The sequence below is a fragment of the Rhamphochromis sp. 'chilingali' genome (assembly GCF_963969265.1).
Source record: "Rhamphochromis sp. 'chilingali' genome assembly, chromosome: 13".
Taxonomy (NCBI): Eukaryota; Metazoa; Chordata; class Actinopteri; order Cichliformes; family Cichlidae; genus Rhamphochromis; species Rhamphochromis sp. 'chilingali'.
In genome coordinates this window covers 33,255,683-33,268,655 of record NC_137940.1, presented here as the reverse complement: position 1 = coordinate 33,268,655, position 12,973 = coordinate 33,255,683, and the positions used below count along the sequence as shown (strand labels likewise).

The 12,973-nt window shown below is 42.3% G+C and overlaps 2 protein-coding genes across 2 annotated transcripts; one reads left to right on the top strand and one right to left on the bottom strand.

The window, feature by feature from the left end:
- The first annotated feature begins 270 nt into the window (after positions 1-270).
- Positions 271-7,095, top strand: cfl1 (cofilin 1). Its single transcript, XM_080901680.1, has 4 exons — positions 271-429; positions 4,059-4,369; positions 4,456-4,532; positions 6,052-7,095. Exons 1-4 carry the CDS (start codon positions 427-429, stop codon positions 6,162-6,164), a joined length of 504 nt encoding a protein of 167 aa, XP_080757806.1. The 5' UTR covers positions 271-426; the 3' UTR covers positions 6,165-7,095.
- Positions 7,096-9,127: 2,032 nt separating this feature from the next.
- prss23 (serine protease 23) lies at positions 9,128-12,722 on the bottom strand. Its single transcript, XM_080900493.1, has 2 exons — positions 12,475-12,722; positions 9,128-10,776 (listed from the first exon to the last, which is right to left on the bottom strand). Exon 2 carries the CDS (start codon positions 10,757-10,759, stop codon positions 9,656-9,658), a length of 1,104 nt encoding a protein of 367 aa, XP_080756619.1. The 5' UTR covers positions 10,760-10,776; positions 12,475-12,722; the 3' UTR covers positions 9,128-9,655.
- Positions 12,723-12,973: the final 251 nt, after the last annotated feature.

Here is a 12,973-nt window from a genome sequence, read left to right as displayed (position 1 = left end):
CTCTGTTATCGGTTTGGTATGTTTGATTTGTTCACGTACACTTGCCGCCACCACCCTAATGAAATATACATATATCAGATGGCAATGGGGAAATTGTGAAACGATACATATTATATATTTAAAAATATTATATATTTAAAAATGAGTTGACAATTAAACCAGGCGCCACTTAGTGCCTGGTTTCATTTTGCGTGGATTAGATTCGAGGCCCTCTCTGTGTTATCGTCATGTTTGTTATTGACCAGTAGGCACAACAGCCGGACTACCGCGGTTAACAGACATTCACTCCCGCTCGTGCACTTTGGTCTAACCGGGGCCGCGCTTAAGGGCGCGTTCACGCTTCGCATCCAGTGTTTGTGAGCAAGAGCGACGATTCAATCGCCTTTTCAATTTCTACGAGACGCAGACGAATCCAGAGCTACAGCTATGGTAGGTTTAACACAGCCTTTTCGTACTTTTGTGTTTTTTATGCATTCTCGATGGCTTTTCTGCCTAATAATGACTCAGTTTAAGCCCGCGGGGAATTTTAACTGGGTTTAATTTGTAAGTGTTTTAGCGTCACTCGAGCCGGCTGTATGCCGCAGGAGCCTGTGCTAGCGCTTGGCTAGGCTGGGGAGCTGACTAGGAAACTGGATGGCTAATAATGCCGTAACGCAGTGTAGTCTTTCAGTGTTCGCATTCAGTGAACTTTCCGAGCGGCAATTTTCACACGATGGAGATAACAGACTAGGTTAATCACTAACGATTTTTTTTTTTTAAGTAAAAGCCACTGGCGCCATTTCGTTCATCTCCCAAGTGTTTCGCCGACAAAAAGCCGCTTTATCGAGGGGCCCCTGTCTGAGTTAACGTCCGCACCGTTGCCATGACACTGCTCCGGTGTTTCCACTGCATCATGTTTCAGTTATTTCACCTGTGCTCGCCCGTGTTCCCGCATCACAGGGCTGCGGCGCTGGCAGGTGCAGCAGCACCCGTGCCTCCGGGGCTGCCCGGCTAGCTGTATTGTTAGCCGGAGTAGCTGCGTTACAGTGCAGCCAGAAATGACACCCATTATGGCGCTAGCTGAAATTTTCTTCTTTGTCTGTACACGGCTCCCATACTGACGCTGTTGTTTTAAGTGCAGGTGCATTCGTAAAGCATTATTATTATATTATCCCACAGTGAGGGCAAAAGCACAAACCGCATGATTGTGGTGGAGGGACGCCGTGAGAATAAATGTGCGATTTGACAGACGACCGGTCCCTTTTAGAGCAGTTTTGCCTTATATAGCAAGCTAGCGTTCACATGTGCGTGTGCTGCATTCATGGCCCCACCCTGAATTTGGTGCAAAGACCATTTTGTTTGGGGCTGTATTTTTTTTATTTTTTATGTCTCAGCGATTAGATTGGACCTATCGCAACTGCCCCCCCGTAGCTTTACTCCGTTTCTTCAGGGAGGAACCGCATCTTTGACCGGATTATTACCGTTATGAAACACCAATTTGGCAGCGTTAGGGGCCGCTTACTAGAAGCTAGCGGGGCCGCTGTGTCTTCACGTTCGGCGCTGCGCATCTTTTATTTTGCGCTGCGCATCTAATTCATACAGCTGTTTACTCACGCGGGTCGGGGGGAAAATAAATAGATGTCTATTCATTCATTCATTCATATGTGAAACACTAGAGAAGCAGGGATAGTTTTCCCCCACCGCCCCCAAAGGGAAAAATAATGTTTATCTAAGTACTATCGCCATTTTCCTCGCTATCCTCACAGACGTGCACTAAATCACCCCGAGAGTCTAGACATAAGCCTGCCGTGGTCTTCCAGTGAAATTGTCCTGCAGCATAAAGGTGAGAGGCCTGTAATCCTGATAAGGAAGCCTTGGACTGTGACTCCTTTGTACTGATTCAGTTGAACCTTGGCGTCAGTGATTATCATTAGATAAGATTAGAGCTGGGTCTGAGCGCAGTCATAACGGTTCCACAAAAAAAAAAAAACTAGTACCATCTCTTTTTATTATTATTTAACAGTTGCAGGCCATGTTTGGTGGTTGTAGTCCTTATCCCTTCCTTCGAGGAAGAATGCAGTGAGATGACTGTGCTTTCTCATGTGCAAAATAGTGTGTGAACTTGACCAAACTGCAAAGGCACGGAGAAATGGTGCAGTACCAGTCTTACTTTATTAAGTAGGGCTGCTCACTGGTTAATTATTACTCTGGAATTCTCATTATCTTACAGGCCTTTAACGCCCTGAGCAAACATACAATGTCTGCCCCGGGCTGCTCCCCCAGTTTTCCATGTTTCCTGCCCCATTATTTCCTTTTCATTGTCTTTTTTTTCTCCCCCATTGCTTGGGGGATCTGTTTTTTTTTTTTTTTCCTTTCCTGTAAGGGGCCTTAAACAGAGTCAGAAGACATGATTGTGACAGTGAACTTGGGTAGCCTGTATTATACATTTCAACAGAAGCTTCATTGTTCATGACTAAGGGCGACGCTGAAATGCTCAAATCCTGACCACACCCTCACCCACGTGGTCATCTTTATAGCAGAGATGCCTGTTGCGTGGAGAAAGGCCGAAGCTGGGTAATGTTTTATAACTGCTCGTCCAGTCATAGTCACAGAAGTGTAGACACACCTGTTAGCTGAACTTACAGGGTTTTTTTATGTTCAGTGTGGACTTTGGACAGTCTAGACTGGCCACAGTTTGCCGTTTTGTTTTCACTATTCCCTTGTTATATATTATTGAGGAAATTGTGTTTTTATGACAAAATCATCAGTGTTTATTTAATTGAAACTCGTGAAAATATTCAGTTTTGTTTTATCCAGCCCACATCTGGTAATCACCACATCTTTTGTGCGTTCAAGCCTTTTCATCAGTCACTGGGAGTGTTCCTGCTCTCTCTCTCTGTGTGATGGTCACATGCCACCCTCTCAGGCCATTCTTCAGCCTAACGATGTCTGTATTTACTGTAGTTGTCACGTGCGGCCTGTTGAAGACCACAGCCTCGCGTTGACGAAGCAGTGACTATAGAAAATGACAAAAACCCACCCTTTTGTTTGACTCAAGCTTAAAATACATTCAGTTCCTGTGCATCTCCTGCCAAGTTAAACAGTTACTGTAAAAATATACCATCACCTTTTATAGTAAATGCAGAGGTGCTGAAAAATTCCAGGGTTTTTTTTTTTGAAGAAAAGAAATTCCAGCAGACCTGAAGCCATTTCTGCTTGGTTTGTATCAGGGAGGACACAATTATAATAAAAATGAACGTGGGTGTTTTACATGCCAAAATGTTCATGGCATTGTTTTTTGAAGAAACTCGTGCAGAGTCAGACAAACAAATTAATAATTATTCCAGTGATGGGCGAGGAAACAGGTTTCGGAACCTTTTTTGAACTTTCTCTGTTGGATGTTTTTCCAGTCTGAATAACATATTTGTGTAAACTATCTAGTGTTTGGTTTATGTTCTGAATGATCAAAAAGTTTTTTAATTCATTGTAAACAATTGAAATAAAAAGTATACTTTAAAAAAACATTAAAGCTACCTCAAGTGATGTATATGAACTTGGAACACTAAACAAAATGAAAAACAAATTTAGAGGAAATGGCTTTTTAGTTTTTAGTATTAGTTAGTTTGGTAAAACATTGTTATCACAACTTTCCTAATGAGGTAATATCCTGGATAACCTGTTTCTCTGTCAGATCCGCCTCTTGCTTTTCGCATCTGGTTTCAAAAGATGGTGATGGCAGAGACTCTTAGTTCAAGGCTTCATAACAAGCCTTCATAAACTAGTGGATGACATCAGTGGCTGCATCGATCTTTTATTATGTGGATAATACTCACATTTGAAAAGTTAAAGGCATTTTTTGCAGACTTGTTGATGAGTAGAAGCATTAGTCAGTTCACATTAATAACATTTTGTTCTTAATTTTGTATTGTTCTCCGTATTTTGTGAATTATGAGTTATATACTGTACTGAAGCTATTCAGGCATGTTAGGGAATTACTTGAATTTTCAAGAGTTGTTTTAGGGCAGCTGTCGTGATTTTGATATATGAGACTCTGTATTAACACATGGTTCGATCCTTAGGCCTCCGGTGTGAAAGTCACAGATGAAGTCATCACGGTCTTCAATGACATGAAGGTGCGTAAGGCTCAGCCAAATGAGGACGAGAAGAAGAAGAGGAAGAAGGCCATCCTGTTCTGCCTGAGCAAGGACCTGAAGAACATTGTTCTGGACGACGGCAAAGAGATCCTCGTGGGCGACTTGGGAACCACCGTGCAGGACCCATACCAGCACTTTGTGAAGATGCTGCCCCCAAACGATTGCCGCTATGCTCTGTATGACGCCACCTACGAGACCAAAGAAACAAAGAAGGAGGACCTCGTCTTTATCTTCTGGTGAAAGCAACCGTTATTACACATTTAAAAGTTTTTGAGCTTCATTAAATTGACATTAGAGTTAAATTGTTTTCCTTACGTCACAGGGCTCCAGATAGCGCTCCCTTGAAGAGTAAGATGATCTATGCCAGCTCAAAAGATGCCATCAAGAGGAAATTTGAAGGTGAGTGTCTGGTTGTGATCAGAGAATCATCAGAAACAAGTATTCACACTTGATCTTGAACCACACTCAAACCTGAATTATGTAAACGCTCTCGAGACAACACAACAGAGGGTATCACCTGACTCTGCTGTCGCCCTCAGCTCACAAAGGATGAATGCATCTTTGAGTTAATTGTTTTAATATTGTTTTAATAATGTCAGTATTATAAGTGACGAGCCCTCAGTCCCCAGTATCACAATACTTTATTGATCCATAGGGAAATTATGTATTGGATGTTGTTGCTCATAGATGCGATGGGTGGATCCTTTAAATGTGGCCACATGTGAGCTTAAAGATGAAAATAAGATTTTTGGTGAGTAGAGACGCTGTTGCAATTGTGGTGTTTAGTGAGGGTGGATATAACTGTGAAACCCAGCACTGCACAAGACTTATGATTGTCATTTTATTAGCCAACGAGCTTTCTGATTCTAATAATGATCACAAGTTGCATGTTTTATTAATTAACATATGAAATTAGTGGTCAAGTCTGTAAAGTCATCTGGGATGTGTTTACTGAGGTCTCAGATTGAGGGAACAGAGGGTCATTTTCACAGTGCACTTCCATAAAGAGGTACCCCCTGCCGGGCTGCAGTCAGCCAGAGACGATCATAAAGTGAAACATGACTTGAAGTGTTTCTTTTGATCAATAAGTTTGCTGATGGTGTCGCACCCAGCTTTTATATGATTTTAAACTCATCATGGTCCCAGTATTTTATTAAGGTTAAAAACAAGATTTGTGACACAAGAAGGAGCTTTGTTTGTTGTTTTTTTGCAAGCCATAAAATGTTTAAGAACCACTGCCCTATGAGCAAATGCTTGGTGATGGTTGACATGAAGACGAAAGAAGAAAATGAAAAGAGGAGCAGAAAACACGAGAAACTAACAGGGCCAAGCTACAGGAGAGAGAAAAGACAAGAATTAATGGCATGCTGTAGTGGCATCTAATAGGGCTCAGTGCATCATGGGAAGTTCATCAGCAGTCTGAGTCTATAGCAGTGTAAGTGAGAGTGGTTCAGGGTCCGCTGATACAGCTCTAACCATCAAAAGGAAAGTTTAATGCTTGATCTTGTGAGCAGAGAGGAGTGTTTGTCCCCTGAACCCAACTGAGAGAGGAGTCTAATAGCTGAAGAATCTGGCTCCCATTTTACTTTTTAGAAACTCAGGAACCACAAGTAAGGCTGCAGTCTGAGAGGGGACTGCTGTATTGGGATAATATGATACCATGAGTTCTTTAAGAGCTCATTTGGGACTTTGTGTGTCTGTCCACCTTAGGTTTTTGTTTGTTTGTTTGTTTGTTATTTAAGTAATTTTGTATTAAAATGAAGTGGATTTGAAACGCTTCCAAATGTCAGGCATTGTTTGTAGGATGAGTGAATATTTTCTCCTGTTAAACTTGTTTGTCAGTGTACATTCATCAAATGAGCTCACCTGCTGAGTTTTTTCCCCCCTTGATGCATAACTCTGCCTGTCTATTTTGCAGGTATTAAGCACGAATGGCAGGTGAACGGTTTTGAAGATCTTAAAGACCGGCACACTCTGGCAGAAAAGCTCGGTGGCTCATCGGTAGTCAGTCTGGAAGGAGCTCCTTTATAAATATCCCTCCCCCTCTTCTCCGGCTTCGATTAAAGCCTTTCAGACACATCTGTCGGGTTTAGCTGTTCATTCCAGTGTGGTGTGGAGAAGGGCAAAAGCAGAACCAGCATCAATTCGTGGGACTCTCGGGGAGGGATATCATGGGTGGGTTTTTGGGGTCAAGTGACAGTTTTAAAAAACGACAACAACAAAAATAAAACAACAACGAATCAGACTGTCATTCCAGTTCATGCAACGTAAAGATTATGAACAAAACACAAAGGAAAACATTAAGATACAACTGAAGAAGGAAAATGATGACGATGATTAAAACTTAAATACACACAGTTCGTGTTTAAGGACAGGGTTTCATTCTTTCCAGGTTCCATTTGACTGACTGCAGAGAAAGAGACGGTCAGCAAACCTTCTAGTTTCCCAACCACTGAATCCTGACAGATAATTGTTCCAACTACGTTTTTTTTTTTTTTTTTTTTTTTTTTTTTTTTGTTTTGTTTTTGGTTTTTTTGCCAAACTTCTAGTTAAGTTTTGTAAGTGTGTATAGTTGAGTAGGTGTAGTAATGAACTAATTCATTTGATTGCAGGAGCTGTATAAAAACACTCTGGGGGAACACGGTTAAATATATATAATTTTTTTTCTTTGTTTTGTTATTCCATTGTTCTTTTTTTTGTTTTTGAAAGGTTCCAAAACTTGAGCAATTCCTTTATATTTCCAGTTCCGGGTGAGAAAAAAACATGACATTTGATGTAGTGAACAGACATTCCTTGTACTCGTTAAAACCAGGATTTCCTCAACTTAAAAACTTTGGTGTTATGAAGGTCTGATGGGGAGCGATGTGTATATGAAAGACCAGTGGTCAGAGTTTAGACTGAATACTGAATGGTGGATGTTTTGTATCGTCTCCTTATCTCTAATAAAAAGCACTAAACTACTGACACGTGCTGCTCTTGAGTTTGTTTACTCTCAACAGTGTTTTGGCTTTTTGATGATGTGTGACACAGAATTATTTTTAGTAGCTACATGGTCATGGGGGACCAGTATTTAAAGCACAACCTGCATGTCCAGTCCAAGAAAATCTATATCATTTTGCATGAAAGTGTCCTATGTTCAGTTAATGTACTGAACAATATTTCTTGATGAAATATTCATGTTGAAAATCTTTACTGACATATTGCCAGCAAACGACAGTCGGTGAATACCAAAATAAACCCACTGAGGGCATGCTGTAAAATCAAAATGAAAAAACAAACACATAATGCAATGATCCAAATCCTAAACACAAAATTTATTCACAAAAGAACACAGGAAAGATTCCAGCTGATCATCAGCCTCTCATTTATTTTGTCTCATGGAGTCTCCAAATGTTTCCCGTTGGCGGTAGAATGACTGGTTCTTGCATAGCACGTTTCTACTCAAAGCAGATATCAAAATGGCAACCTGCCAATTAACAGATGATCTGCTCTACCTCCTGAGCTTCAGCCACTCCCAAGTCTGGGCTGCAGGTCAGTTCAGCACCCGGACTCTACAGCTGTGAAGCCATACTGTTGTAATAGAAGCAGTATGTGATTTAGCAATGTCTTGCTGAAATATGCAAGCTTTCAATGAAGCTCCATCATGCAAAGATGAAGCAATGTATGCTTCCATTGCTTCATCTTTGCATGATGGAGCTTTAAGCTAAATTTGTGTAAACAGTGAACTTTTTTAACAAACAATAATTTCTGGAAGTGCTCCTGAGCCTGTGCAGTGATTTCCATGACAGAATCGTGGGTGTTTTTAAAGCAGCGCTGCCTCAGTCCCCGAACATCACAGGCATGCAATATTCATTTTCAGCCTTGTTCCTTGTGCGCACAGATATCTTCAGATTCTCTTAATCTGTGGATGATAATATGTACTGTAGATAATGAAATATTCAAAAATCTTCACAATTTAGCCCAGCCTTTTTATTGTAAATAAAATATGGCTTTATGAGATTTGTTAACCGTTCTGTTTTTATTTGCATTTTACAGTGTCCTAACCTGGAATTTGGACTGCAGTTTCTGAGCCAGGTAGACAGCTCAGTTTACCTTAAAATGAGCCGGATCATAAAATAAATACAATAAAATCATGTAATTTAACACTAATGTCTTTAGTTTGCATAGCCATCCAGGTCACATGTTGACACTCCTGTGTTGGATTCCTCAGCCTAAAACAAGGAGTGCCGATCTTTTTTTAGTTCCTGGGCCACGTATAGCCGAAATTGTCTTAATCAGGATCAGTCTGCGAAACTATCTCTTAATAACCCTTAAAAAAAAAAACAAATGAAAAAAATTGCTTGTCTTTATTTAAGCGTAACAAATTTTAAGTAGATTTTGAAAATGTTCACATCTGAACATCTAAATGTGAACTACTGACACCCACCTAGCCTGAGATATCTTAATAAGAGTAAGACGTCTCAGTTTTTGCACATTACAAAGAAATGCTGCCATAATAACTGGCAGCTCATTACCTAAACTCTGCCCCACAATTAAAAAAAAAAGAAAAACAGCAACTTTTTATGGATTATTGACTTTAAAAACCACAATTTTCTGTCTTTAATGGTTCATTGTAGAGTGGAGTAGAGTCGGTCCCCTACCGATCACATGTTGAGTTTCTCGATCTCCAGCTTTGGGCAAGAAACTGAACCCAGTGCAAAAGAATGATAGTTAGAAAGTGCTTAAAAGCATAGACTAAAACAAATAAATGTGTGAGTGAATGTGGTTTGTAGTATAGAGTGCTTTGGTATGAGAACCGTCCAAAATGCACACCGCCTTCATTTTGCAAAGCCCGTCAGACAGGTTTGAGCCTCCGCTTGAGGCACGGCCTCTTCTGTTCTGCAGTTCTGCAGACTCCTCTAACTGGATCATCACTCCTCCACAGCGGCAGCAGGTGTTATGACCACAGGAGGGCAGCACAGCACCACTCCTGAACCAGAGTCAAGACTATGGACACACACAGTTATAAATCTCTGTTTATTAAAATATACCAAGCATTTTTTTAAAAATAAAATAAAGTCAAAACTCTGTGTTTCCAGTCCGGACCAAGAACAGCAAACGGTCTCTGCTCTCAAGATACCAAAAACCAAGTCCCCAAAGCCAGAGCAGGAAAGATGCAAATACAGCCTTGGTGGATTACATTTGTCCACAGTAGGAAAATAATGTGCAGCTACTGACACACACATGAGTTACAGTGTTTTTTCCCCCTCTTGTTAAAAGTGGCTTCTGTTAATGCTGTGGAAACACTGACTTATTAATCTGACTGCGAGTGAAAACATATTAAAAGATGCCGTTCTGATGATCTCACAGGCTGGTTTATTTAATAGGCCCAGAGGTTACAGGGAGCAAATTAAAGACAGGAGAGAAATAACTCAGTGTTGAAATGGATCAGATATTTGACCCTGTGTGTGTTTTTTTAAAGTCATTTTGAGCTTTATTGTGTTTTTCATGCTCTGCTTTAAACCTCCTGCCTTTGGTCTTTCTCAGTCCTGGACACAGTCTAGCCGGTTTCCATGAACCCAGTAACAGATCTGAGCGAACTTTAAAGGAGTGATGCGCACGGCCACATTGTAATCCCGGTTCTCGCCATCTATCTCCAGCCACTGGTGTCCAGAGAAGATGCCGATGACCTTCCTTTCCCAGCGCTCTAAGTTGTTGTCCCACACTCGGCCGTATACTCCAGAGCCACTGGCTCCAGGTCGGGCATCGCAGTGCTGATATATCAGGTCATTGGACTCTTCTTCCACGGGACAAAACCTGTACACGAGCTGCCCGGGCCTGTCGCTGTCGAAACCGGAGAAGTGGATACGATGGCCTGCCAGATCGTCAGAGGACGGAGCCACAGAGAGACGCATGAAGGGACGACGGTGAGGCCAACGCAGCTCCAGCAGGGCATAATCGAACTCCATGCTAACCTCCTGAGGACCCTGGATCCAGCCCTTTGGCACACGGGTGCGTCTCACCCGCACCCAGTGGACCAGAGGCTTCTTGGCAGAAGTGAAGTGTGTTTTTGTGCCGTTGATAGATGGAGGGATCAGGAAGCCCACCCTGAGCCTTCGCGCCCCATTGACATAATCCTTCCCATCATGCACACAGTGTGCAGCTGTAAGGACGTGCCGCTGAGACACGAGAACGCCGGTGCAGCCGGTGGAGATCCGCACAGCTGTGGAAAAGGGGTAATCCAACAGGAAGTTGTCACCTTGTATGTTAAAGCGGCCATCCGCTCCATAGATCTGCCGTCTCACACGCCTGGGCTTCACTCTCCAGGGCGAAGGGTGAGCTCCTCCTGACTCTGCGTCATCCTCCACATCTACCGTGGTGAGAGTGCGCGAGCCGTCGGCGTACAGGGTCTCGAATGCCAGTTTCTCCATGAGCTGCTCTTCCTGCTCTCCTCTGTGGAAGCAACTTGCGTTGCAATGAGTGGTGAAATCCAGCTGAGCGTAAGCACTGAAGCGGGAGCGGGCGAGAGGCGTCGGAGCGTGAGGGACCAGCGTGGGGACGTGGGCTGGAGGAGGGTGGAGGAGAGAGAAGGTGAGGGGGAGCTGAAGAAACAGGTGAGTCAGGAGGGAGCTCCCAGACGGCGTCATCGTGGTGATGGAAAACACTGAAAGGACACAGAAAATGATCAGGCATCTCTGAGATCGCATGGATTCCTGCACGTTTGACAGGAACGACAAATGTGGAAAACATTCCCAAACAAGATGCCCCAGAAATACACAAGCTCTAATCCCTTCATAAATCTGCACTTGTTTTCAGATGATTATTGATTGTAAATCACACCACAAGTGAGGTCAGCTTAGAAAGTTTTATGTTGCAACGCAGGCCTGAACTTCATGTGGTGTGGAGAGGCAACAATGAACCTCTTGTTCCTTCAATATAGATTACCAGGAAAATGGGATTTCAGCCCAGTGGAAGCAGAGACGTGGTTTAATGTATGACAAATTACAAAGAAAAGTCAGTGAAAGAGTCAGAAAAAAAAGCTCTAAAAAACTCACGTTTGTTAAACTTCTTTAACAAACTTGAGAGTTTTTAAAGGCACTCGGATGTAAGGAGGTATTTTTCATTAAACATTAACTATGTTACAGCGTACACAAGGCTTTCGGGCTTTCAGGGCAGATTAGCAGGGATAAGCAGACACTTGATCCCCTTTAAAGACTGTGGATCCCCAGGCACTCATGGCACGAAGAGAGCAGGTGTGTAAAAAAAGTGAAAAGGCTACAAGTCCAGGCAGGGCAGCAGAACAGAGCATTACTCCTAACTAAAGACAGGGTGGGGCCTGTCCACACACCTATGAGCTGCCCCATAAAGCACTGTAACGGAGGTAGAGCTGCAGCAAAGGGATCCTGTAAGCTGGGAAAGTACAAATATCCTTCCATGGCAGCTGTGAGGACATTCAAAGTGGTAACAGCCTGGGAAGACGTGTAATCCACGTTTTAGGGTGTAAAATAAATGAAATAGTTGTCTTTTCACAGCCTTTTGTTTAATGTTGAATGTTTTAGAGAACTATTTTGATAGAAAATAAATAAAGATGAAAACACGGGAAAAGACACATTAATCTGGAGGAAAGATGGTGGGAAAGGTGTGGCTTTGTGGCCACTGCAGTAACCTGAGATCATGGTGTGTCTTTGAGTAGACCAAGTGCAAACAGTTTTTGTATCGCATATCAAAGTCTAGCCCTTACAGGAAGTGAGTCCTGATGTTTGGATTTGTTTTTACTTATTTTGGTAAGCAGTTAGGATAAGATAAAGAAATGGCTGTGTCCTACATTACAAACAATCCATTTCCTTTTTTTACACTTAAAATATATTTATAGAGCTGTTATATCATATTTGTTGCCCTTTCTGCTGACCCCAGGTCTTTCCAGAAAAGAAGATTTTTAATCTCAATGAGATTTTTTAAAGCATATATAAAAATCACCTTGCCAAAAACTGATTTCAGCTTTTACCTTGTTCCTGAAATGTCTGGTTATCATTCGTGAGAGACTTGTTTAGCTGATTATAGGTCAACAAGTCATTTAGAACAGTTTAAATATCTACAATCATCCAAGGCAAGTATCTAAAACCCTGCAGAAAACTTCCCGATCAGCATCTGATCTAGTCCATATAGATCATATGCTGCAGTGAGATGGACCGTAGCTCAAAGTTTGCTTAAAAAACTTCTTAGAAAATCTTTCAACCACCTCATTCAGGAAATTGTTCACGTACAAAAATAATTCGTAAATGTGAATGTAACTCGAGTTTAGCGCTTTATGTGTCCCAGTAGAGACACAGCAGCAGTTCTCAGCCAAGCCTCCCATTATTACCTCCTGATTACAGATCGATAGTCCGTGTTTACATCCCAGTCAAGTTCTCCTCCCCATCAGACGACTCCTTCGGGATCATTTCCCCAGGTTGTCCTCCACCTCTGCGCTGACAGGTTAGCTACTTTCTCCCACCTCCGACAGGTAAATCTCATAGGCTCTTTTACAGCGCGTGCACATGCAGCTCCAGGTGTGGAGCGAGTCTCGGGGCGTGCCGTGAAACCTGCTCTGCTCAGCCTGAGCGCCACAAATAAAACCTCGAGCCTGAAAACAAGTGTTTTCTCTTCATGCACCGGCCGGCCTCGCGGTCCTAGTGCCCCTCAACTTCCCGCCTGCCAGGGTGCCGAGGGGCAGCACGCGCTGTAGTTTTACAGGTTTAATCATAAGACAAAGTTAAACGGACTTTTTGACTGAATGGTGCTGAATGGTACTGGTTTTAAACGGTTTATAAAGTTTTCCTTCTTTTAAAAAATACATGAAAAGTTTTACATGATAAATGTCA